This window comes from Oncorhynchus keta, chromosome 1, assembly GCF_023373465.1.
Source record: "Oncorhynchus keta strain PuntledgeMale-10-30-2019 chromosome 1, Oket_V2, whole genome shotgun sequence".
In the NCBI taxonomy this organism is placed as follows: domain Eukaryota; kingdom Metazoa; phylum Chordata; class Actinopteri; order Salmoniformes; family Salmonidae; genus Oncorhynchus; species Oncorhynchus keta.
Genome location: NC_068421.1, coordinates 11,003,910 through 11,031,760, shown reverse-complemented (window position 1 = coordinate 11,031,760; position 27,851 = coordinate 11,003,910). Strand labels below are relative to the sequence as shown.

Below are 27,851 nucleotides of genomic sequence, written 5' to 3'. Positions count from 1 at the left end.
TGTGTGTGTTGTAGGAATGGGGTGTGAGTGTGTGTGTGTTGTAGGAATGGGGTGTGTGAGTGTGTGTGTGTGTTGTAGGAATAGGAATGTGTGTGTGTGTGTAGTAGGAATGGGGTGTGTGAGTGTGTGTGTGTGTTGTAGGAATGGGGTGTGTGAGTGTGTGTGTGTGTGTGTGGTAGGAATGGGGTGAGTGTGTGTGTGTGTGTGTGTGTAGTAGGAATGGGGTGTGTGAGTGTGTGTGTGTGTGTTGTAGGAATGGGGTGTGTGAGTGTGTGTGTGTGTAGTAGGGATGGGGTGTGTGAGTGTGTGCTGTAGGAATGGGGTGCGTGAGTGTGTGTGTGTGTGTAGTAGGAATGGGGTGTGTGAGTGTGTGTGTGTGTTGTAGGAATGGGGTGTGTGAGTGTGTGTGTGTAGTAGGAATGGGGTGTGTGAGTGTGTGTGTGTTGTAGGAATGGGGTGTGTGAGTGTGTGTGTGTGTGTGTGTGTGTGTGTGTAGTAGGAATGGGGTGTGTGAGTGTGTGTGTGTAGGAATGGGGTGTGTGAGTGTGTGTGTGTGTTGTAGGAATGGGGTGCGTGAGTGTGTGTGTGTTGTAGGAATGGGGTGTGTGTGTGTGTGTGTTGTAGGAATGGGGTGTGTGAGTGTGTGTGTGTGTGTGTGTGTAGTAGGAATGGGGTGCGTGAGTGTGTGTGTGTGTGTAGTAGGAATGGGGTGTGTGTGTGTGTGTGTGTGTGTAGGAATGGGGTGTGTGAGTGTGTGTGTGTGTAGGAATGGGGTGTGTGAGTGTGTGTGTGTTGTAGGAATGGGGTGTGTGAGTGTGTGTGTGTGTGTAGTAGGAATGGGGTGTGTGAGTGTGTGTGTGTGTTTGTAGGAATGGGGTGTGTGAGTGTGTGTGTGTGTGTGTAGTAGGAATGGGGTGAGTGTGTGTGTGTGTGTGTAGTAGGAATGGGGTGTGTGAGTGTGTGTGTGTGTTGTAGGAATGGGGTGTGTGAGTGTGTGTGTGTGTGTGTAGTAGGAATGGGGTGTGTGAGTGTGTGCTGTAGGAATGGGGTGCGTGAGTGTGTGTGTGTGTGTAGTAGGAATGGGGTGTGTGAGTGTGTGTGTGTGTTGTAGGAATGGGGTGTGTGTGTGTGTGTGTGTAGTAGGAATGGGTTGTGTGAGTGTGTGTGTGTTGTAGGAATGGGGTGTGTGAGTGTGTGTGTGTGTGTAGTAGGAATGGGGTGTGTGAGTGTGTGTGTGTGTAGTAGGAATGGGGTGTGTGAGTGTGTGTGTGTGTTGTAGGAATGGGGTGCGTGAGTGTGTGTGTGTTGTAGGAATGGGGTGTGTGTGTGTGTGTTGTAGTGTGGTGTGTGAGTGAGTGTGTAGTAGGAATGGGGTGTGTGAGTGTGTGTGTGTAGTAGGAATGGGGTGTGTGAGTGTGTGTAGTAGGAATGGGGTGTGTGAGTGTGTGTAGTAGGAATGGGGTGTGTGAGTGTGTGTGTGTGTAGTAGGAATGGGGTGTGTGAGTGTGTGTGTGTAGTAGGAATGGGGTGTGTGAGTAGGAATGTGTGAGTGTGTGTGTAGTAGGAATGGGGTGTGTGAGTGTGTGTGTGTAGTAGGAATGGGGTGTGTGAGTGTGTGTGTGTAGTAGGAATGGGGTGTGTGTGTGTGTGTAGTAGGAATGGGGTGTGTGAGTGTGTGCTGTAGGAATGGGGTGCGTGAGGAGTAGGAATGGGGTGTGTGAGTGTGTGTGTGTGTTGTAGGAATGGGGTGTGTGAGTGTGTGTGTGTAGTAGGAATGGGGTGTGTGAGTGTGTGTGTGTGTAGGAATGGGGTGTGTGAGTGTGTGTGTGTGTGTGTGTAGTAGGAATGGGGTGTGTGAGTGTGTGTGTGTGTTGTAGGAATGGGGTGCGTGAGTGTGTGTGTTGTAGGAATGGGGTGTGTGAGTGTGTGTGTGTGTAGTAGGAATGGGGTGTGTGAGTGTGTTTGTGTGTCGTAGGAATGGGGTGTGTGAGTGTGTGTGTGTGTAGTAGGAATGGGGTGTGTGAGTGTGTGTGTGTGTAGTAGGAATGGGGTGTGTGAGTGTGTGTGTGTGTCGTAGGAATGGGGTGTGTGAGTGTGTGTGTGTGTCGTAGGAATGGGGTGTGTGTGTGTGTCGTAGGAATGGGGTGTGTGAGTGTGTGTGTGTGTCGTAGGAATGGGGTGTGTGTGTGTGTGTAGTAGGAATGGGTTGTGTGAGTGTGTGTGTAGTAGGAATGGGGTGTGTGAGTGTGTGTGTGTCGTAGGAATGGGGTGTGTCAGTGTGTGTGTGTGTGTGTCGTAGGAATGGGGTGTGTGAGTGTGTAGTGTGTCGTAGGAATGGGGTGTGTGTGTGTGTGTGTAGTAGGAATGGGGTGTGTGTGTGTGTAGTAGGAATGGGGTGTGAATGTGTGTGTGTGTGTGTCGTAGGAATGGGGTGTGTGAGTGTGTTTGTGTGTCGTAGGAATGGGGTGTGTGAGTGTGTTTGTGTGTAGTAGGAATGGGGTGTGTGAGTGTGTGTGTGTGTAGTAGGAATGGGGTGTGTGAGTGTGTGTGTGTGCTGTAGGAATGGGGTGCGTGAGTGTGTGTGTGTGTAGTAGGAATGGGGTGTGTGAGTGTGTGTGTGTGTTGTAGGAATGGGGTGTGTGAGTGTGTGTGCGTGTAGTAGGAATGGGGTGTGTGAGTGTGTGTGTGTGTTGTAGGAATGGGGTGTGTGTGTGTTGTAGGAATGGGGTGTGTGAGTGTGTGTGTGTGTAGTAGGAATGGGGTGTGTGAGTGTGTGTGTGTGTTGTAGGAATGGGGTGTGTGAGTGTGTGTGTGTGTTGTAGGAATGGGGTGTGTGAGTGTGTGTGTGTGTGTAGTAGGAATGGGGTGTGTGAGTGTGTGTGTGTTTGTAGGAATGGGGTGTGTGATGTGTGTGTGTGTGTAGTAGGAATGGGGTGAGTGTGTGTGTGTGTGTGTAGTAGGAATGGGGTGTGTGAGTGTGTGTGTGTGTTGTAGGAATGGGGTGTGTGAGTGTGTGTGTGTGTGTGTAGTAGGAATGGGGTGTGTGAGTGTGTGCTGTAGGAATGGGGTGCGTGAGTGTGTGTGTGTGTGTAGTAGGAATGGGGTGTGTGAGTGTGTGTGTGTGTTGTAGGAATGGGGTGTGTGAGTGTGTGTGTGTAGTAGGAATGGGGTTGTGAGTGTGTGTGTGTTGTAGGAATGGGGTGTGTGAGTGTGTGTGTGTGTGTGTGTGTGTGTGTAGTAGGAATGGGGTGTGTGAGTGTGTGTGTGTAGTAGGAATGGGGTGTGTGAGTGTGTGTGTGTGTTGTAGGAATGGGGTGCGTGAGTGTGTGTGTGTTGTAGGAATGGGGTGTGTGTGTGTGTGTTGTAGGAATGGGGTGTGTGAGTGAGTGTGTGTAGTAGGAATGGGGTGTGTGAGTGTGTGTAGTAGGAATGGGGTGTGTGAGTGTGTGTGTGTAGTAGGAATGGGGTGTGTGAGTGTGTGTAGTAGGAATGGGGTGTGTGAGTGTGTGTAGTAGGAATGGGGTGTGTGAGTGTGTGTGTGTGTAGTAGGAATGGGGTGTGTGAGTGTGTGTGTGTAGTAGGAATGGGGTGTGTGAGTGTGTGTAGTAGGAATGGGGTGAGTGAGTGTGTGTGTGTAGTAGGAATGGGGTGTGTGAGTGTGTGTGTGTAGTAGGAATGGGGTGTGTGAGTGTGTGTGTGTAGTAGGAATGGGGTGTGTGTGTGTGTGTAGTAGGAATGGGGTGTGTGAGTGTGTGCTGTAGGAATGGGGTGCGTGAGTGTGTGTGTGTGTAGTAGGAATGGGGTGTGTGAGTGTGTGTGTGTGTTGTAGGAATGGGGTGTGTGAGTGTGTGTGTGTAGTAGGAATGGGGTGTGTGAGTGTGTGTGTGTTGTAGGAATGGGGTGTGTGAGTGTGTGTGTGTGTGTGTGTGTGTGTGTGTGTGTGTGTAGTAGGAATGGGGTGTGTGAGTGTGTGTGTGTGTAGTAGGAATGGGGTGTGTGAGTGTGTGTGTGTGTTGTAGGAATGGGGTGCGTGAGTGTGTGTGTGTGTTGTAGGAATGGGGTGTGTGTGTGTGTGTTGTAGGAATGGGGTGTGTGAGTGAGTGTGTGTAGTAGGAATGGGGTGTGTGAGTGGGTGTGTAGTAGGAATGGGGTGTGTGATTGTGTGTGTGTGTAGTAGGAATGGGGTGTGTGAGTGTGTGTCGTAGGAATGGGGTGTGTGAGTGTGTGTAGTAGGAATGGGGTGTGTGAGTGTGTGTGTGTAGTAGGAATGGGGTGTGTGAGTGTGTGTAGTAGGAATGGGGTGTGTGAGTGGGTGTGTAGTAGGAATGGGGTGTGTGTGTGAGTGTGTGTAGTAGGAATGGGGTGTGTGAGTGGGTGTGTAGTAGGAATGGGGTGTGTGAGTGTGTGTGTGTGTCGTAGGAATGGGGTGTGTGTGTGTGTGTGTAGTAGGAATGGGGTGTGTGAGTGTGTGTGTAGTAGGAATGGGGTGTGTGAATGTGTGTGTGTGTCGTAGGAATGGGGTGTGTGAGTGTGTTTGTGTGTCGTAGGAATGGGGTGTGTGAGTGTGTTTGTGTGTAGTAGGAATGGGGTGTGTGAGTGTGTGTGTGTCTAGTAGGAATGGGGTGTGTGAGTGTGTGTGTGTGCTGTAGGAATGGGGTGCGTGAGTGTGTGTGTGTGTAGTAGGAATGGGGTGTGTGAGTGTGTGTGTGTAGGAATGGGGTGTGTGAGTGTGTGTGCGTGCGTAGTAGGAATGGGGTGTGTGAGTGTGTGTGTGTTGTAGGAATGGGGTGTGTGTGTGTGTTGTAGGAATGGGGTGTGTGAGTGTGTGTGTGTGTGTAGGAATGGGGTGTGTGAGTGTGTGTGTGTGTTGTAGGAATGGGGTGTGTGAGTGTGTGTGTGTAGGAATGGGGTGTGTGAGTGTGTGTGTGTGTTGTAGAATGGGGTGTGTGAGTGTGTGTGTGTGTGTAGGAATGGGGTGTGTGAGTGTGTGTGTGTGTTGTAGGAATGGGGTGTGTGAGTGTGTGTGTGTGTGTAGTAGGAATGGGGTGAGTGTGTGTGTGTGTGTGTGTAGTAGGAATGGGGTGTGTGAGTGTGTGTGTGTGTGTTGTAGGAATGGGGTGTGTGAGTGTGTGTGTGTAGTAGGAATGGGGTGTGTGAGTGTGTGCTGTAGGAATGGGGTGAGTGTGTGTGTGTGTGTGTAGTGGGGTGTGTGAGTGTGTGTGTGTGTTGTAGGAATGGGGTGTGTGAGTGTGTGTGTGTAGTGTGGGGTGTGTGAGTGTGTGTGTGTTGTAGGAATGGGGTGTGTGAGTGTGTGTGTGTGTGTGTGTGTGTGTGTGTGTAGTAGGAATGGGGTGTGTGAGTGTGTGTGTAGTAGGAATGGGGTGTGTGAGTGTGTGTGTGTGTGTTGTAGGAAGGGGTGCGTGAGTGTGTGTGTGAGTGGGGTGTGTGTGTGTGTGTGTTGTAGGAATGGGGTGTGTGTGAGTGTGTGTGTAGGAATGTGTGTGTAGGGAATGGGGTGCGTGAGTGTGTGTGTGTGTGTAGTAGGAATGGGGTGTGTGAGTGTGTGTGTGTGTGTAGGAATGGGGTGTGTGAGTGTGTGTGTGTAGTAGGAATGGGGTGTGTGAGTGTGTGTGTGTTGTAGGAATGGGGTGTGTGAGTGTGTGTGTGTGTGTAGTAGGAATGGGGTGTGTGAGTGTGTGTGTGTGTAGTAGGAATGGGGTGTGTGAGTGTGAGTGTGTGTTGTAGGAATGTGTGTGTGTTGTAGGAATGGGGTGTGTGTGTGTGTGTGTTGTAGGAATGGGGTGTGTGAGTGAGTGTGTGTAGTAGGAATGGGGTGTGTGTAGTAGGAATGGGGTGTGTGAGTGTGTGTGTGTAGTAGGAATGGGGTGTGTGAGTGTGTGTGTGTAGCAGGAATGGGGTGTGTGAGTGTGTGTAGTAGGAATGGGGTGTGTGAGTGTGTGTGTGTAGTAGGAATGGGGTGTGTGAGTGTGTGTGTGTAGTAGGAATGGGGTGTGTGAGTATGTGTGTGTGTTGTAGGAATGGGGTGTGTGAGTGTGTGTGTGTAGTAGGAATGGGGTGTGTGAGTGTGTGTGTGTTGTAGGAATGGGGTGCGTGAGTGTGTGTGTGTGTGTGTGTGTGTGTGTGTGTAGGAGGAATGGGGTGTGTGAGTGTGTGTGTGTGTAGTAGGAATGGGGTGTGTGAGTGTGTGTGTGTGTTGTAGGAATGGGGTGCGTGAGTGTGTGTGTGTGTTGTAGGAATGGGGTGTGTGTGTGTGTGTTGTAGGAATGGGGTGTGTGAGTGTGTGTGTAGTAGGAATGGGGTGTGTGAGTGGGTGTGTAGTAGGAATGGGGTGTGTGATTGTGTGTGTGTGTAGTAGGAATGGGGTGTGTGAGTGTGTGTAGTAGGAATGGGGTGTGTGAGTGTGTGTAGTAGGAATGGGGTGTGTGAGTGTGTGTGTGTAGTAGGAATGGGGTGTGTGAGTGTGTGTAGTAGGAATGGGGTGTGTGAGTGGGTGTGTAGTAGGAATGGGGTGTGTGTGTGAGTGTGTGTAGTAGGAATGGGGTGTGTGAGTGGGTGTGTAGTAGGAATGGGGTGTGTGAGTGGGTGTGTAGTAGGAATGGGGTGTGTGAGTGTGTGTAGTAGGAATGGGGTGTGTGAGTGTGTGTAGTAGGAATGGGGTGTGTGAGTGTGTGTGTGTAGTAGGAATGGGGTGTGTGAGTGGGTGTGTAGTAGGAATGGGGTGTGTGAGTGTGTGTAGTAGGAATGGGGTGTGTGAGTGGGTGTGTAGTAGGAATGGGGTGTGTGAGTGTGTGTAGTAGGAATGGGGTGTGTGAGTGTGTGTGTGTAGTAGGAATGGGGTGTGTGAGTGTGTGTAGTAGGAATGGGGTGTGTGAGTGTGTGTGTGTAGTAGGAATGGGGTGTGTGAGACAGATGCTCTCTGTGTGTGTAATTTTGAGTTGATGGCCAATCTAATTTAGACACACACACATAAGGAGGCTGAACTGAGTGCTGGCCGATCGATCACCTTTTGACTCATTGACTTATCTCAAAAACCACAGCTGGTGTTTCAGTTTGGGATGAAAGCAGAAGCAGTGTGTGTGTGTGTGTGTGTGTGTGTGTGTGTGTGTGTCTGTGTCTGTGTCTGTGTGTGTGTCTGTGTGTGTGTGTGTGTGTGTGTGTGTGTGTGTGTGTGTGTGTGTGTGTGTGTGTGTGTGTGTGTGTGTGTGTGTGTGTGTGTGTGTGTGTGTGAAAAAAGAGAAAGAGAGGGCTCAGGGGAGAGATGAAGAGTGATAGAGGAAGAGAGTGATAGATCCCAAAATCTCCACCAACCTCCCATTCCTAAACCTCCACCAACCTCCCATCCCTAAATCTCCTCCAACCTCCCATCCCTAAACCTCCACCAACTTTCCATCCCTAAATCTCCTCCAGCCTCCCATCCCTAAACTCCTCCAACCTCCCATCCCTAAATCTCCTCCTACCAACCCCCCATCCCTAAATCTCCACCAACCTCCCATCCCTAAACCTCCTCCAACCTCCTATCCCTAAACATCCACCATCCTCCCATCCCTCAACCTCCACCAACCTCCCATCTCTAAACCTCCACCAACCAACCTCCCATCCCTAAAATCTCCTCCAACCTCCCATCCCTAAATCTCCACCATCCTCCCATCCCTAAACCTCTACCAATCTCCCACCCCTAACCTCCACCAACCTCCCATCCCTAAACCTCCTCCAACCTCTCATCCCTAAATCTCCACCCCCCTCCAACCTCCCATCTTTAAATCTCCACCAACCTCCCATCCCTAAATCTTCACCCTCCTCCAACCTCCCATCCCTAAACCTCCAACCTCCCATCCCTAAACCTCCAACCTCCCATCCCTACACCTCCACCCTCCTCTAAACTCCCACCCCTAAACCACCCTCTTCCAACTGCCCATTCCTACATCTCCACCCTCCTCCAACCTCTCTTCCCTGAACCTCCAATAATCTCCCAACCTCCTCCAGCCTCTCATCCCTAAACCTCTACTCTCCTTCAACCTCCCATTCCTAAACCTCCACCCTCCTCCAACCTCTCATCCCTAAACCTCCACCCTCCTCCAATCTCCCATCACAACATCTCCACCCTCATCCAACCTCCCATCCCTACATCTCCTCCATCCTCCCATCCCTAAACTTTCACCCTCCACCAAACTCCCATCCCTAAACCACCTCCATCCTCCCATCCCTAAACCTCCTCCATCCTCCCATCCCTAAACCTCCTCCATCCTCCCATCCATAAACCTCCACCAACCTCCCATCCCTAAACCTCCACCAACCTCCCATCCCTACATCTCCTCCATCCTCCCATCCCTACATCTCCTCCATCCTCCCATCCCTAAACCTCCACCAACCTCACATCCCTACATCTCCTCCAACCTCCCATCCCTAAACCTCCACCAACCTCCCACCCCTAAACCTCCTCCAACATCCCATCCCTAAACCTCCACCAACCTCCCATCCCTACATCTCCTCCATCCTCCCATCCCTAAACTTTCACCCTCCACCAAACTCCCATCCCTAAACCTCCGCCAACCTTCAACCCCTCATCCCTAAACTTCCACACTCCTCCAAACTCTCATCCCTAAACCTCCACCCTCCTCCAACCTCCCCATCTCTAAACCTCCTCCAACCTCTCATCTTTAAACTCCACCTCTCTCCCCATCCATTCCTCTCCCCCCTCTCTCCCCATCCATTCCTCTCCCCCCTCTCATCCCCAACCCTCCAACCTCCCACCCCTCTCTCCCCGTCCCTCCAACCTCCCACCCCTCTCGTCCCCATCCCTCCCACTCCCATCCCTCTCTCCCCCATCCCTCTCTCCCCCATCCCTCCAACCTCCCACCCCTCTCTCCCCGTCCCTCCAATCTCCCACCCCTCTCGTCCCCATCCCTCCAACCTCCCACCCCTCCAACCTCCCACCCCTCTCTCCCCGTCCCTCCAACCTACCACCCCTCTCGTCCCCATCCCTCCAACCTCCCACCCCTCTCTTCCCGTCCCTCTAACCTCCCACCCCTCTCGTCCCCATCCCTCCAACCTCCCACCCCTCTCTTCCCGTCCCTCCAACCTCCCACCCCTCTCGTCCCCATCCCTCCAACCTCCCACCCCTCTCGCCCCATCCCTCCAACCTCCCACCCCTCTCTCCCCGTCCCTCCACCTCCCACCCCTCTCGTCCCCATCCCTCCAACCTCCCACCCCTCTCTTCCCGTCCCTCTAACCTCCCACCCCTCTCGTCCCCATCCCTCCAACCTCCCACCCCTCTCGCCCCCATCCCTCCAACCTCCCACCCCTCTCTCCCCGTCCCTCCAATCTCCCACCCCTCTCGTCCCATCCCTCCAACCTCCCACCCCTTTGTTCCCGTCCCTCTAACCTCCCACCCCTCTCGTCCCCATCCCTCCCACTCCCACCCCTCTCGCCCCCCACCCTGTCTCCAGGCCCTGTTGTCCCGTGGTCCCTGGTGTATGAGTTAGTCTGCCTCAGTGCCTCCTGCTATTAGTCATTTGTTTTGTGTCATTAACGGAAGAACCGACAATACACACACACACACACACACACACAATTCACTTATCTCATTACCCATGAGGCTTTGCAGTTGAGCCGTCATAGAGCACTTCACTCATTATCCACTGAGTGACACAGCCTGCAGAATGAGAGAATATCCACTCTGGACACAGGAGAATGAGAGATATCCACTCTGGATCAGCTTCAGAATGAGAGAATAACTTCATCCACTCTGTGACACAGCCTTCAGAGACACAGCCTTCAGAATGAGAGAATATCCACTCTGCACGACACAGCCTTGAGAATGAGAGTATATCCACTCTGCACGACACAGCCTTGAGAATGAGAGTATATCCACTCTGCACGACACAGCCTTCAGAATGAGAGAATATCCACTCTGTGACACAGCCTTCAGAATGAGAGAATATCCACTCTGTGACACAGCCTTCAGAATGAGAGAATATCCACTCTGTGACACAGCCTTCAGAATGAGAGAATATCCACTCTGTGACACAGCCTTCAGAATGAGAGAATATCCACTCTGTGACACAGCCTTCAGAATGAGAGAATATCCACTCTGTGACACAGCCTTCAGAATGAGAGAATATCCACTCTGTGACACAGCCTTCAGAATGAGAGAATATCCACTCTGTGACACAGCCTTCAGAATGAGAGAATATCCACTCTGTGACACAGCCTTCAGAATGAGAGAATATCCACTCTGTGACACAGCCTTCAGAATGAGAGAATATCCACTCTGTGACACAGCCTTCAGAATGAGAGAATATCCACTCTGTGACACAGCCTTCAGAATGAGAGAATATCCACTCTGTGACACAGCCTTCAGAATGAGAGAATATCCACTCTGTGACACAGCCTTCAGAATGAGAGAATATCCACTCTGTGACACAGCCTTCAGAATGAGAGAATATCCACTCTGTGACACAGCCTTCAGAATGAGAGAATATCCACTCTGTGACACAGCCTTCAGAATGAGAGAATATCCACTCTGTGACACAGCCTTCAGAATGAGAGAATATCCACTCTGTGACACAGCCTTCAGAATGAGAGAATATCCACTCTGTGACACAGCCTTCAGAATGAGAGAATATCCACTCTGTGACACAGCCTTCAGAATGAGAGAATATCCACTCTGTGACACAGCCTTCAGAATGAGAGAATATCCACTCTGTGACACAGCCTTCAGAATGAGAGAATATCCACTCTGTGACACAGCCTTCAGAATGAGAGAATATCCACTCTGTGACACAGCCTTCAGAATGAGAGAATATCCACTCTGTGACACAGCCTTCAGAATGAGAGAATATCCACTCTGTGACACAGCCTTCAGAATGAGAGAATATCCACTCTGTGACACAGCCTTCAGAATGAGAGAATATCCACTCTGTGACACAGCCTTCAGAATGAGAGAATATCCACTCTGTGACACAGCCTTCAGAATGAGAGAATATCCACTCTGTGACACAGCCTTCAGAATGAGAGAATATCCACTCTGTGACACAGCCTTCAGAATGAGAGAATATCCACTCTGTGACACAGCCTTCAGAATGAGAGAATATCCACTCTGTGACACAGCCTTCAGAATGAGAGAATATCCACTCTGTGACACAGCCTTCAGAATGAGAGAATATCCACTCTGTGACACAGCCTTCAGAATGAGAGAATATCCACTCTGTGACACAGCCTTCAGAATGAGAGAATATCCACTCTGTGACACAGCCTTCAGAATGAGAGAATATCCACTCTGTGACACAGCCTTCAGAATGAGAGAATATCCACTCTGTGACACAGCCTTCAGAATGAGAGAATATCCACTCTGTGACACAGCCTTCAGAATGAGAGAATATCCACTCTGTGACACAGCCTTCAGAATGAGAGAATATCCACTGCTGTGACACAGCCTTCAGAATGAGAGAATATCCACTCTGTGACACAGCCTTCAGAATGAGAGAATATCCACTCTGTGACACAGCCTTCAGAATGAGAGAATATCCACTCTGTGACACAGCCTTCAGAATGAGAGAATATCCACTCTGTGACACAGCCTTCAGAATGAGAGAATATCCACTCTGTGACACAGCCTTCAGAATGAGAGAATATCCACTCTGTGACACAGCCTTCAGAATGAGAGAATATCCACTCTGTGACACAGCCTTCAGAATGAGAGAATATCCACTCTGTGACACAGCCTTCAGAATGAGAGAATATCCACTCTGTGACACAGCCTTCAGAATGAGAGAATATCCACTCTGTGACACAGCCTTCAGAATGAGAGAATATCCACTCTGTGACACAGCCTTCAGAATGAGAGAATATCCACTCTGTGACACAGCCTTCAGAATGAGAGAATATCCACTCTGTGACACAGCCTTCAGAATGAGAGAATATCCACTCTGTGACACAGCCTTCAGAATGAGAGAATATCCACTCTGTGACACAGCCTTCAGAATGAGAGAATATCCACTCTGTGACACAGCCTTCAGAATGAGAGAATATCCACTCTGTGACACAGCCTTCAGAATGAGAGAATATCCACTCTGTGACACAGCCTTCAGAATGAGAGAATATCCACTCTGTGACACAGCCTTCAGAATGAGAGAATATCCACTCTGTGACACAGCCTTCAGAATGAGAGAATATCCACTCTGTGACACAGCCTTCAGAATGAGAGAATATCCACTCTGTGACACAGCCTTCAGAATGAGAGAATATCCACTCTGTGACACAGCCTTCAGAATGAGAGAATATCCACTCTGTGACACAGCCTTCAGAATGAGAGAATATCCACTCTGTGACACAGCCTTCAGAATGAGAGAATATCCACTCTGTGACACAGCCTTCAGAATGAGAGAATATCCACTCTGTGACACAGCCTTCAGAATGAGAGAATATCCACTCTGTGACACAGCCTTCAGAATGAGAGAATATCCACTCTGTGACACAGCCTTCAGAATGAGAGAATATCCACTCTGTGACACAGCCTTCAGAATGAGAGAATATCCACTCTGTGACACAGCCTTCAGAATGAGAGAATATCCACTCTGTGACACAGCCTTCAGAATGAGAGAATATCCACTCTGTGACACAGCCTTCAGAATGAGAGAATATCCACTCTGAATACAACCTCACAGTGAAAGGCTTACTTACAGGCTCTAACCAACAGTGCAATTTTTAAGTAAAAAAATAGGTATTAGGTGAACAATGGATAAGTAAAGTTATAATAACAACAGTAGAAAGACTGTTACAGTTGCATTTATTAATGAGGGCATATTTTCACACGACCCCCATTGGACAGGAATGAACCGATCGTGTTCCCCTGGGCTATAGTGGGCGGCTTGGGTTACAGAGAGGGGAGGCATGTTCACATCACCACAGCATGACAACACACTCAAGCCCATTAATACCATCCCCCCTGGGTCAAACCACCGTGGATCTCAGCAACAGCATTCTCTGTCTACTTACAGACAGGATGTTAAGTCTATGTGTCAGACGGAACACTAAGTCTATAACTTCCTATATGAGATCTGACAATGCTATTTGTCTTTATGGAAGAGAGGACAGAGAGCCAGGCAGCATTTCACTATTTCATCTATGTGCTTGTATAAATGTAATCTATTTTTCACATTTAATCAGTGTTTGGATGTCTTAGTTCTACGGTCTACAAGGATAGATATTATGGGTTTGTAGGAGCTACATTAGATACATGTAAATGAACCCTTACAGTGAAAGACCACACGTGCGTTTTTTAAATTCTGATAAAGCTGACAAGCCCAGCGTTATTGTAGTGTGAAAAGACGAATAGCAACAAATAATGCCTTCCATCATAAAACTACCATATCAGAATAAAGGTGCAGAGATAAACCTCTGTTTGAGTCATTTGTCACTTCCAGTGTCCGTCCTGTCATGTCTCTGTCTATTGGCTGCCTGTCACAGTGGAGCGGTTACCCATGGCAGTGACCTCTCACCTCCAACCCCAGACCTCATCTCCTGCTACTTGTCAGTCCCCTCTTACCTCCAAGCCAAGTCCAGACCAGTTCCCGTTCTGTCAGTCCCCTCCCACCTCCAAGCCCAGTCCATACCAGTTCCTGTTCTGTCAGTCCCCTCCCACCTCCAAGCCCAGTCCAGACCAGTCCCAGTTCTGTCAGTCCCCTCCCACCTCCAAGCCCAGTCCAGACCAGTCCCCGTTCTGTCAGTCCCCTCCCACCTCCAAGCCCAGTCCATACCAGTTCCTGTTCTGTCAGTCCCCTCCCACCTCCAAGCCCAGTCCAGACCAGCTCCCATTCTGTCAGTCCCCTCCCACCTCCAAGCCCAGTCCAGACCAGCTCCCATTCTGTCAGTCCCCTCCCACCTCCAAGCCCAGTCCAGAGCAGCTCCCATTCTGTCAGTCCCCTCCCACCTCCAAGTCCAGACAAGCTCCCATTCTGTCAGTCCCCTCCCACCTCCAAGCCCAGTCCAGACCAGTTCCTATTCTGTCAGTCCCCTCCCACCTCCAAGCCCAGTCCAGACCAGCTCCCATTCTGTCAGTCCCCTCCCACCTCCAAGCCCAGTCCAGACCAGCTCCCATTCTGTCAGTCTCTTCCCACCTCCAAGCCCAGTCCAGACCAGCTCCCATGCTGTCAGTCTCTTCCCACCTCCAAGCCCAGTCCAGACCAGCTCCCATTCTGTCAATCTCTTCCCACCTCCAAGCCCAGTCCAGACCAGCTCCCATTCTGTCCACCCCTACTCTACCACTGTTTGCTCCCCTTAACCCTCAGTCCCTTCCTTCCTTCCTTCCTTCCTTCCTTCCTTCCTTCCTTCCTTCCTTCCTTCCTTCCTTCCTTCCTTCCTTCCTTCCTTCCTTCCTTCCTTCCTTCCTTCCTTCCTTCCTTCCTCTCTGTCTTCTCATCATTAATCTCTCCTCCTGTTTTCCCACATGTTCCTGGTCCATCTCCCTGTGATTTACAGCCTCTGTCTACGAAGTTCAGGAACAGCTCCTGACAGGCTGGGGTGTCTGGTGTCAGCTGACCTGAGGGGAGGAGTCTGTCTACAGAGTTCAGGAACAGCTCCTGACCTGCTGGGGTGTCTGGTGTCAGCTGACCTGAGGGGAGGAGTCTGTCTACAGAGTTCAGGAACAGCTCCTGACAGGCTGGGGTGTCTGGTGTCAGCTGACCTGAGGGGAGGAGTCTGTCTACAGAGTTCAGGAACAGCTCCTGACAGGCTGGGGTGTCTGGTGTCAGCTGACCTGAGGGGAGGAGTCTGTCTACAGAGTTCAGGAACAGCTCCTGACAGGCTGGGGTGTCTGGTGTCAGCTGACCTGAGGGGAGGAGTCTGTCTACAGAGTTCAGGAACAGCTCCTGACAGGCTGGGGTGTCTGGTGTCAGCTGACCTGAGGGGAGGAGTCTGTCTACAGAGTTCAGGAACAGCTCCTGACAGGCTGGGGTGTCTGGTGTCAGCTGACCTGAGGGGAGGAGTCAGTCTACAGAGTTCAGGAACAGCTCCTGACAGGCTGGGGTGTCTGGTGTCAGCTGACCTGAGGGGAGGAGTCTGTCTACAGAGTTCAAGAGCAGCTCCTCTGTATAGAGCACAGTTCAGGGGTTATAGGCCACACTTTATGCTCTTTGAGGTGAAAGTGGTATTTCATTGTAGACGTTGTGAATGCTGTTTCTTCCTCACATCACATATAGGGCTGTCTGGTGTCCCCTATTCCACACAAAGTTCATTATTCAGGAGTTACACGAGTTTAATCAATCCATCACATATAGGGCTGTCTGGTGCCCCTATTCCACACAAAGTTCATTATTCAGGAGCGACACGAGTTTAATCAATCCATCACATATAGGGCTGTCTGGTGTCCCCTATTCCACACAAAGTTCATTATTCAGGAGCGACACGAGTTTAATCAATCCATCACATTTTATAAAGCCTTTTTTTTTTTTTTTTTTACATTGTCACAAAGTGTTTTACAGATACTCAGCCTAAAGCCCCAAAGAGAAAGCAATGCAGAGGCAGAAGCACAGTGGCTGTGAAAAGCTCCCTAGAAGGCATCTTAAGCCTAAAGGTGAACTGTATTGTGTCCAGTCTCACGCTTTCCTCCTCCTTCACAGGTCTCCCATCCCTCCCGCCGCCATGAGTTCCTGGGTTGTGAACAGGAAAGGAGGGCCGCAGTACTGCCATCACTTCCTCACAGACAACAGCATCTTTCATGGTGAGTGTCACACACACACACACACACACACACACACACACACACACACACACACACACACACACACACACACACACACACACACACACACACACACACACACACACACACACACACACACACAAGCAAGCAAGCAAGCAAACAGTTCTCTATTTCTCTATGTCCACAGATATCTTAATTTGACCGGTTTGTTACAGCAGGACAATAATCTTACAATGACAGGAAATGTGAATTATTATGTGCATCGTGGGCCAGATCAAATGTCAACGTCCATGAACGTCGGTGTTGGACGGTGCACACTGGGACATTGCGTTTGCCTTCTCCTGCTCAGACATTGCAAGCATTAACCAAGGTCATGGACTGCCAACTGCCATCAGCCACCAGACTGCTATAACATATGATGTGGTTAGCTGATACAGAAAATACACTATATATACAAAAGTATGTGGACACCCCTTCAAATTAGTGGATTTAGCTATTTCATCCACACCCATTGCTGACAGGTGTATACATTTGAGCACCCAGCCATGCAATCTCCATAGACAAAACATTGACAGTGGAATGGCATTACTGAAGAGCTCAGTGACTTTCAACGTGGCACCGTCATAGGATGCCATCTTTCCAACAAGTCAGTTAGTCAAATGTCTGCCCTGCAAGAGCTTCCCCGGTCAACTGCTAGTGCTGTTATTGTGAAGTGGAAACATTGAGGATCAACAATGGCTCAGCCACGAAGTGGTAGGCCACACAAGCTCACAGAACGTTACTGCCGAGTCTTGAAGTGCGTAGTGTGCAAAAAATGGTCTGTCCTCAGTTGCAACACTCACTACTGAGTTCCAAACTGTCACTGGAAGCAACGTCAGCACAAGAACTGTTTGTCTGGAGCTTCATGAAATGGGTTTCTATGACCGAGCAGCCGCACACAGGACAAGATCACCATGCGCAATGCCAAGGGTCTGCTGGAGTGGTATAAAGCTCGCCGCCATTGGACTCTGGAGCAGTGGAAACGCGTATTCGTGAGTGATGAATTATGCTTCACCATCTGGCAGTCCGACGGATTAATCTGGGTTTGGCGGATGCCATGAGAACACTACCTGCCCGATTGCATAGTGCCAACTGTAAAGTTTGGTGGAGGAGTAATAATTGTCTGGGGCTGTTTTTCATGGTTCAGGCCCTTTAGTTCCAGTGAAGGGAAATCTTAATGCTACAGCATACAATGACATTCTAGAAGATTCTGTGCCTCCAACTTTGTGGCAACAGTTTGGGGGAGGCCCTTTCCTGTTTCAGCATGACAATGCCCCCGAGCACAAAGCGAGGTCCATACAGAAATGGTTTGTCGAGATCGGCGTGGGAGAACTTGGCTGGCCTGCACAGAGCCCTGACCTCAACCCCATCGAACACCTTTGGGATGAATTGGAACGCCGACTGCGAGCCAGGCCTAATCACCCAACATCAGTGCCCGACCTCACTAATTCTTGTGGCTGAATGGAAGCAAGTCCCAGCAGCTACTTTCCAACATCTAGTGGAAAGCCTTCCCAGAAGAGTGTTATTGCAACAGAGGTGGGACCAACTCCATATCAATGCCAATGATGTTGGAATGAGATGTTCGACCAGCAAGTGTCCACATACTTTTGGTCATGTAGTGTACCTATCCAGGCGTGGTCAGTAGCGGTGCGTGGGTAAAATCACTGTCTTACCATTATATATAGGCATAAGGCGGCAGAAATAATTCAACCACACCTTTGTTTCATCACAAAACAAGATAGCAACCTCTGTCCAGTGAAATGTTGTTGTTTTTGTTGTCCTAGGCTACCTGGCTAAAATACCTGCTCGCTAGTCTAACTTCCTTTCATGCATAACAATGCACCAGGCCAGCTAGTTAACATTAGCCTACTACATTTAGCCACATATTGAACTTCCATCCTCTCAGGCCAGTGGCACAATATATGAATATATGGTTTGATCAAAATCGCCATTATAATCATTTGCCAGTACGGAGAATTAAGTCTAAATCCCTAACTCCATCCATAATTAATTTAGGAAGGGGATGGTGTTAGCTAGCTAGCTAACCACGGGACGACAATGACCCAACGAGATGCAACAATTAACGTTTTTTTTTTTCTGTAAATGACGTTCTGCTTTTGATGTGATGTGATTGGTGTGAAGCCAAATCCAAACTGATTGATGTGCGCCAGAACCAATCACAGTTGATCTCACTCAGTTTAGCTCAACACTGATTGGCTATTATTTATTTTTTTTATCAAGGGAGGTCAAATGCTTGCTGACTTCCCTTGCATTCAACGCTACGGGTCGCAACAATGTCCTACTCTTTCTGATCAGACAGCAGCAGATAGGTAGGCTCCACATACTGAGAAAGAGGGGCGCTGTTTTACTTGCTGGGTTGCTTTCTCCAGTGAGATACATGCAGCCTCTTGCAAGTCGACGGAGAAACAATGAAACACAGACAAAGGAAAGATACATTATTTTATACGTTTTTAAATGTTTATTTATATGTCTATTTCTGGCTTCCTTTGGCATCCATGAGTACACGCCACTGGGCATTGTGCTCTGGCATGTGTCAGCAACACCTGGGCAGGGGAATGCGCCCCACAGACAAAAGGATCTGCCGCATATGTCAGATCAATCTGAAATTACCATAAACATTTCAACTGAGCCACAACGGATCTTCAGCCAAAACAATAAATGCTCCAGAACAGTATTCCAGGGGTATACGCAATGTCGTATAAAATATTTAAATATAAATATTAAATATATTAAAAAAAGAAATGCCCTCTCACTGTCAACTGTGTTTATTTTCAGCAAACTTAACGTGTGTAAATATTTGTATGAACATAACAAGATTCAACAACTGAGACATAAACTGAATAAGTTCCACAGACATGTGACTAACAGAAATTGAATAATGTGTCCCTAAACAAAGGGGGGGGGGTCAAAATCAAAAGTAACAGTCAGTATCTGGTGTGGCCACCAGCTGCATTAATTACTGCATTGCATCTCCTCCTCATGGACTGCACCAGATTTGCCAGTTCTTGCAGTGCGATGTTACCCCACTCTTCCACCAAGGCACTTGCAAGTTCCCTCTCACCTTCCGATCCAACAGGTCCCAGACGTGCTCAATAAGATTGAGATCTGGGCTCTTCGCTGGCGATTGGCAGAAAACTGACATTCCTGTCTTGCAGGAAATCACGCACAGAACGAGCAGTATGGCTGGTGGCATTGTCATACTGGAGGGTCATGTCAGGATGGGCATGCAGGAAGGGTACCGCATGAGGGAGGAGGATGCCTTCCCTGTAATGCACAGCATTGAGATTGCCTGCAATACCAACAAGCTCAGTCCGATGATGCTGTGAGACACCTCCCCAGATCATGCCGGACCCTCCACCTCGAAATCGATCCCGCTCCAGAGTACAGGCCTCAGTGTAACGCTCACTCTTTCGCCGATAAACCCAAATCCAACCATCACCCCTGGTGAGACAAAACCGTGACTCATCAGTAAAGAGCACTTTTTGCCAGTCCTTTCTGGTCCAGCGATGGTGGGTTTGTGCCCATAGGCGACGTTGTTACTGGTGATGTCTGGTGAGGACCTGCCTTACAACAGGCCTACAAGCCCTCAGTCTTAGCCTATTGATCTGAGCACTGATTGAGGGATTGTGCGTTCCTGGTGTAACTCGGGCAGTTGCTGTTGCCATCCTGTACCTGTCCCACACGTGTGATGTTAGGATGTAACGATCATGTGCAGGTGTTGTTACACGTGATCTGCCACTGCGAGGACAATCAGCTGTCCATCCTGTCTCCCTGTAGCACTGTCTTAGGCGTCTCACAGTACGGACATTGCAAATTATTGCCCTGGCCAGATCGGCAGTCCTCCTTGCAGCATGCCTAAGGCACGTTCACGCATATGAGCAGGGACCCTGGGCATCTTTCTTTTGGTGTTTTTCAGAGTCAGTAGAAAGGCCTCTTTCGTATCCTAAGTTTTCATAACTGTGACCTTAACGGCCTACCGTCTGTAAACTGTTAGTGTCTTAATGACTGTTCCACAGGTGCATGTTCATTAATTGTTTATGGTTCATTGAACAAGCATGGGAAACCGTGTTTAACCTCTCTAGGGGGTGTGGGACAGTAGCGTCCCACCTGGCCAACATCCATTGAAATTGCAGAGTGCCACATTCAAAAACAAATACTCATTATAAAAATTCATAAAACATACATGTGTTATACATTGGTTTAAAGATTAACTTCTTGTTAATCCAACCGATGTGTCAGATTTCAAAAAGGCTGGCTTTACGGCAAAAGCATACCATGCGATTATCTGAGAACAGTGCCCAGCAGACAAATCATTACAAACAGTTACCAGCCAAGTAGAGGAGTTACACATGTCAGAAATAGCGATAAAATGTATCACTTACCTTTGATGATCTTCATATGGTTGCACTCACAAGACTCCCATTTACTCAATAAATGTTTGTTTTGTTCCATAAAGTCCCTCTTATTATCCAAAAACCTCCGTTTTGTTCGCACGTTTTGTTCAGTAATCCACAGGCTAAAAGGCAGTCACAACAGGCAGACGAAAAATCTGAAAAGAATCAGTAAAGTTCGTAGAAACATGTCAAATCATGTTTATAATCAATCCTCAGGTTGTTTTTAGTCACATTAATCAATAATATTTAAACCGGACAAAAGCTTTGTCAATATAAAAGGACAACAAGAAAGGCGCGCTCTCGGTCACGGCGTATGAAAAACCTCTGGGACACTGCAGTGTCCACTCATTCAGAGTGGTCTTACTCCCTCAGTACAAACCTGAAACAATTTCTAAAGACTGGTGACATCTAGTGGAAGCCATAGGAAATGCAATTTGAGTCCTAAGTCAATGGAATCTGTATAGGCAGTCAATGGAAATCTACAAACATAAAAAAATCCCACTTCCTGGATGGATTTGTCTCAGGTTTTCACCTACCATTTTAGTTATGTTATACTCATAGACATTATTTTAGTGTGTTTTAGAAACTTTGGAGTGTTTTCTATCCAAATCTACTAATTATATGCATATCCTAGCTTCTGGGGCTGAGTAGCAGGCATTTTACTTTGGGCACACTTTTCATCTGGAGGTGAAAATAGTGTCCCCTACCCTAGTGAGGTTAAACCCTTTACAATGAAGATCTGTGAAGTTATTTGGATGTATACAAATTATCATTGAAAGACAGGATCCTGAAAAAGGGACGTTTCTTCTTTTTGCTGAGTTTATATAATATAATTTTTTTCTTCACATTTTCAAACAGTACATTTATATTTTCCAACGGGCTATACATTTGAGCCTCGTTTCACTGCCAAAAATTAAATGAAACCATCGTCGGTTCAGTGAAATAACAACACAATGTCAAATACAGGTGGTCTAGTCAAATAATTAACATCCAATCACATTAACCGTTACTCATCCAATCACATTAACCGGTACTCATCCAATCACATTAACCGGTACTCATCCAATCACATTAACCGTTACTCATCCAATCACATTAACCGTTACTCATCCAATCACATTAACCTCTTGCTCCTACCTGACACGCAGGCGTCCCATCTAGACATCTGGAAATGCAAATGCGCTACGCTAAATGCTAATATTACTAGTTAAAACTCAAACGTTCATTAAAATACACATGCATTGAATTAAAGCTACACTCGTTGTGAATCCAGGCAACAAGTCAGATTTTTAAAATGCTTTTCGGCGAAAGCATGAGAAGCTATTATCTGATAGCATGTAACACCCCAAAAGACCCGCAGGGGACGTAAACAAAATGATTAGCATAGTCGGCGCTACACAAACCGCACAAATAAAATATAAAACATTCATTACCTTTGACCATCTTCTTTGTTGGCACTCCTAGATGTCCCATAATCACTATTGGGTCTTTTTTTCGATTAAATCGGTCCATATATAGCCTAGATATCGATCTATGAAGACTGTGTTATAAACGAAAAAAAATAGCATCTTATAACTTAACGTCATTTTTTAAAATTAAAAAAGTTGACGATAAACTTTCACAAAACACTTCGAAATACTTTTGTAATGCAACTTTAGGTATTAGTAAACGTTAATAAGCGATCAAATTGATCACGAGGCGATGTATATTCTATAGGGGTATGTCTGGAAATAATGTCCGGGTAAATCTCAACCAAAATATCCGGTCCGAGACCTGAAGAAATCGGCTGTCTCTTCTTCGTTTGACCAAGAAACAAAGCCTAGGCAAATGACAAGACTGTTGACATCGTGTGGAAGCTGTAGGAATTGCAATCTCGGCTCCAGGTAATTTGCTTTCCCATAGACAATTCATGCAAGTGGCGCATTGATATATTTTCCAATTTTCAGTGATCAGATTTTCCTGCGCTTTTCGATGAAACACACGTTCTGTTATAGTCACAGCCGTGATTTAACCAGTGTTATAAACGTCTGAGTGTTTTCTATCCACACATACTAATCATATGCATATACTATATTCCTGGCATGAGCAGCAGGGCGCTGAAATGTTGCGCGATTTTTAACAGAATGTTCGAAAAAGTAGGGGGTAGGAGTAACAGGTTAAACGTTACTCATCCAATCACATTAACTGTTACTCATCCAATCACATTAACCGTTACTCATCCAATCACATTAACCGTTACTCATCCAATCACATTAAACGTTACTCATCCAATCACATTAACCGTTACTCATCCAATCACATTAACCGTTACTCATCCAATCACATTAAACTTTACTCATCCAATCACATTAAACTTTACTCATCCAATCACATTAACCGTTACTCATCCAATCACATTAACCGTTACTCATCCAATCACATCAAACGTTACTCATCCAATCACATTAACCGTTACTCATCCAATCACATTAAACGTTACTCATCCAATCACATTAACCGTTACTCATCCAATCACATTAACCGTTACTCATCCAATCACATTAACCGTTACTCATCCAATCACATTAAACTTTACTCATCCAATCACATTAAACTTTACTCATCCAATCACATTAACCGTTACTCATCCAATCACATTAACTGTTACTCATCCAATCACATTAACCGTTACTCATCCAATCACATTAAACGTTACTCATCCAATCACATTAACCGTTACTCATCCAATCACATTAAACGTTACTCATCCAATCACATTAAACGTTACTCATCCAATCACATTAAACGTTACTCATCCAATCACATTAACCGTTACTCATCCAATCACATTAAACGTTACTCATCCAATCACATTAACCGTTACTCATCCAATCACATTAAACGTTACTCATCCAATCACATTAAACGTTACTCATCCAATCACATTAAACGTTACTCATCCAATCACATTAACCGTTACTCATCCAATCACATTAACCGTTACTCATCCAATCACATTAAACTTTACTCATCCAATCACATTAAACTTTACTCATCCAATCCATTAACCGTTACTCATCCAATCACATTAACCGTTACTCATCCAATCACATTAATCCAATCACATTAACCGTTACTCATCCAATCACATTAAACGTTACTCATCCAATCATTAACACATTCACATTAACCGTTACTCATCCAATCACATTAAACTTTACTCATCCAATCACATTAAACTTTACTCATCCAATCACATTAACCGTTACTCATCCAATCACATTAACTGTTACTCATCCAATCACATTAACCGTTACTCATCCAATCACATTAAACGTTACTCATCCAATCACATTAACCGTTACTCATCCAATCACATTAAACGTTACTCATCCAATCACATTAAACGTTACTCATCCAATCACATTAAACGTTACTCATCCAATCACATTAACCGTTACTCATCCAATCACATTAAACGTTACTCATCCAATCACATTAAACGTTACTCATCCAATCACATTAAACGTTACTCATCCAATCACATTAAACGTTACTCATCCAATCACATTAACCGTTACTCATCCAATCACATTAACCGTTACTCATCCAATCACATTAAAGAAGCATCTTATATGGTGAGCTACAGAGTGGCTGGGACAGACAAACCCCATACTATTGTGGAGGACTTCATTCTTCCTGCTGCCGTGGATATGACTGGGACAATGTTGGGGGAAAAGGACAAAGAAACTACACAGACTGTGTCTTCATCAAACAACACTGTTTCACGACGCACAATGACATGGCATCAATGACATGGCTTTGAAACAATTACTGCTTCACATACAAGCCAGTGAATCAACAGACGTGGCAGGTCTGACACAGCTCCTGATATATGTCTGTTACAGCTGGATGAGTCAACAGACGTGGCAGGTCTGACACAGCTCCTGATATATGTCCGTTATCTTTATGGGGGGTCAATTAAGGAAGACATCCTCTTCTGTAAACCAGGACAACATGAGAGGATATTTTTAAGGTACTGGACAGCTTTGTGACATCTGTGTGTGTAAAAGACTGTGTGTGTAAAATTATTTCAGACTGAGATACTCTCCAATACAACCCAACCAACATTGCAGAGTTATGTGTATCCTCTAAAGCACACCATTCTCATTAACCTGTGGTGAGATATTCACCATTTCTGATGAACAAATCAGGTTTTATATGTAAGATAGTTAAATAAAGGGCAACATTTGTGATTCTTCTTATATTTTTATTTGTGCCAAGGACCTATAAGAGCTCTTTGTCACTTCCCACGAGCCGGGTTGTGACAAAAACTCACACTCATTCTTATGTTTAATACATGTATCGTATAGTGTGTGTGTGTGGCAGGCTTACAATGATGGCAAAAAACAACATCTGAGAGTGTGCTGACCCTGGTGCTAGAGGGGGTACAGCTAGAGGTTAAATGTTTGAAGGGGTACTGGGCTATAACAAGTTTGGGAACCACTGCCCTAACAGAATAATGTTGAACCTTGGCTTGAAGCTGAATTACAGCAATTATACATTTGGAGTAGATGAGAGATGACAGTGCATGTAAATGACCATGCATTTCTCATCAGACAGACTCCCCACTGGGCACAGACGTCATTTCAACATCGAGTTTTTATTTACATTTCGTTGAGTTGTCAATTTACGTGAATTCAACGTGAAATTACCATTGGATTTAGGTTAGAAGTTGGGTGAATGAAATGCGAAATTCCCTTACCTTGATGACTTTTTTCTAATCCGTTGATTAATGTTGAATTGTTTTGTTGAAATGACGTGGAAACAACATTGATTCAACCAATTTTTGCACGGTGGGTAGCTAGTGAGGCTACATATTATTATAATTATCACAGTGATAATCTATTCTTCAATTCAAACCGTAAAGCTGGTAGCCTTCTAATGAGCAAATATATTAAGTCAAGCGAGGAAAATTACTCGGTGATTGTTTGACGAAGCCCCTGGGCAATATCCTTTCCACTCAGAAGCCTGCACTTAAAAATAAAAACAATCATTGGCTGAAGGGCCAATTTATGGGTGATGTGTTTCCTATTGGTGAAATAGTTTACTTCTTTGGAGATGCAGCAGTGGCAGGACACACGAGGTAATAATATCACCCCGCGTAATAGAAAGCAGAGAGAGAGAGAGAGAGTACAAATAATAAATAAACCGCTTCCCTTCTCCCGCGCTCCCCACGTCAGAGCCGGTGACATGAGAGGTAGTGGAACGTCTGTCAAAAACACAAGTTCAACTTTTCCATTCTTGATTCCCCCCGGAACACAATCTTAAGACTTAAATGCAACTCGATGTCAAATCACACTGAACTGTCTTTCATCAATTAGTCTACCTGGCCAACATCCTGTGAAAGATTTTTGTTCATAGACTATATGAAATTTGGTTAGTATATTTTGAGTCCCTTGCGAGGGGAACTTTTACCCTTTTCGCTAGCTCCGGGTATATGACAGCCCCACTCACCCCCTCGCCAGGCTATCGCGTAAATATGTCAAGAAAATCGCATTTTTCACTCTGCGCGACTGATGTGAGGATTGTAACACCCTCCATCGCCTTCGCTCTCTCTGCGCAGAGAGATAAGCGGAGACATGCGTGTGTATGTTGCGCAGGACAGATAAGCAGCAGGTTTTGTGGAGCGTTCAGAGAGAGGGTCCTGTTTCTGTCAATTCGGTTAATCTCTGGGTCGTTTGGCGACGGTGTGACACGGATGAAAACATGCGTTCCATTTGGACTAAGAGCAGCATGGGGGTAATTTCAGACCAACATATGGGATTTCACGCCTGGGCAACTATTGTACCTTACTGGAGACTATCTAATGGAAATGATGTCCAAAGTGGATGAACGAACAAAAAAAACTAATTGAGAGCACTACCTCAAAACAGTATCGCTCCCTCTTTATCCCGGAGAGGAATTATTTATCCAAAGCTATGCAAACACAAAATTAGTCATAAATGGCTGAACTCGAAGTATCCAAAAATCTCAGTTTTGAGAAGGGTAAGCGTTCTACTAAATTCTACTCGATTTCAATGTATGTGTAATGGTATACTAGGTGATGAGGGGCGAGGGTGTATGATCAAAATGTAGCCCATGTTTAAACCTGGACTGTCTTCTGAATGGATTGCTCCATTCCTAAATTCTTCATTTGACTTTTGATATGCCTGTGCTTTGCTGGTTTTCTGAGGCTGTCATTGTGACTGTGATAAATAAGCATTTGTTATGCATAGGTCTGGGGGGGAAACAATCACTACATTGTTGTGAGTGCAACATCACAGCCCATGCTTTAATGTCTTCACTATGTCGCCAATTTGTTTTTAAAAAATAACGTTTTTTTTTTTTTTTTGGTATGATCCTAGGAAGTTCTCAATTTGACTCATACATTCATGTTGGGAGTGTTTTTTTGTCTTGCCAGGAAATATGTATTTGTAGAACAGTAGGCAATGGAACCCGAGAGCGCACGCCCACTCCTCGGGAGTGCGAGGCAGCGGATGAAGAGCTGTCAGTGGTGCTGCAGCAGATTGCATTCTGTTCCCTGCAGGCTGTCTGTCTGTCGCGAGGGGGCAGAAAATCCGCTTTTTCTTCGGGCTTATCTGACAAGAGTTGCATGTGCTTTTGTTGATACAGTTAGATACACATTCATTTTGCCAATGTGAACCAAATAAATTGTGTAGGCTAACCATTCAGCCATTTTAATCAAATTTTCTTCAGTGTTTTATTTTTAAAATGGAACACTTATGCATGTAGGGAGAACATATTCAGGTGTAGTCTGGGACAAACATCATCCCTGGCATTTCTAACACACTGGCCCATTTCCCCCCTCCCTTACAGCCCCCACACACATAAACCTAAATTAGACTGGCCCTTTCCCCCCTCCCTTAAGGCCCCCACCTACATAAACCTAAATTAGACTGGCCCTTCCCCCCCTCCCTTAAGGCCCCCACCCACATAAACCTAAATTAGACTGGCCCTTTCCCCCCTCCCTTAAGGCCCCCACCCACATAAACCTAAATTAGACAGGCCCTTTCCCCCCTCCCTTAAGGCTCCCACCCACATAGACCTAAATTAGACAGGCACTTTCCCCCCTCCCTTAAGGCCCCCACCCACATAAACCTAAATTAGACAGGCACTTTCCCCCCTCCCTTAAGGCCCCCACCCACATAAACCTAAATTAGACAGACACTTTCCCCCCTCCCTTAAGGCCCCCACCCACATAAACCTAAATTAGACAGGCCCTTTCCCCCCTCCCTTAAGGCCCCCACCCACATAAACCTAAATTAGACAGGCCCTTTCCCCCCTCCCTTAAGGCTCCCACCCACCTAAACCTAAATTAGACAGGCCACTTTCCCCCTCCCTTGAAGGCTCCCACCACCTAAACCTAAATTAGACAGGCACTTTCCCCCCTCCCTTAAGGCCCCACCCACATAAACCTAAATAATGTAACCCTTTCAGCCAGAGGAGATTAATCTGCCTAACTAATTACACCCACTGGCCAAAACATTGACCAGTCCGACCATGAACATAAATTAGTTTAAAAGGGCTCAGAACATTAATCTGCCTAATAATGTAACCCTCTCTAACCAGAGGAGATTAATCTGCCTAATAATGTAACCCTCTCTAGCCAGAGGAGATTAATCTGCCTAATAATG

General features: G+C 46.7%; 1 protein-coding gene across 1 annotated transcript in view; it reads left to right on the top strand.

The window, feature by feature from the left end:
- Positions 1–27,851, top strand: part of LOC118378480 (1-phosphatidylinositol 4,5-bisphosphate phosphodiesterase eta-1-like) — a 143,838-nt gene that overhangs the window by 18,200 nt on the left and 97,787 nt on the right. The window contains exon 2 of the mRNA XM_052482134.1: positions 15,639–15,739. Within this exon, the coding sequence (XP_052338094.1) occupies positions 15,661–15,739 (79 nt within the window). The 5' untranslated portion in view covers positions 15,639–15,660. The remainder of the gene's footprint in view (positions 1–15,638; positions 15,740–27,851) is intronic.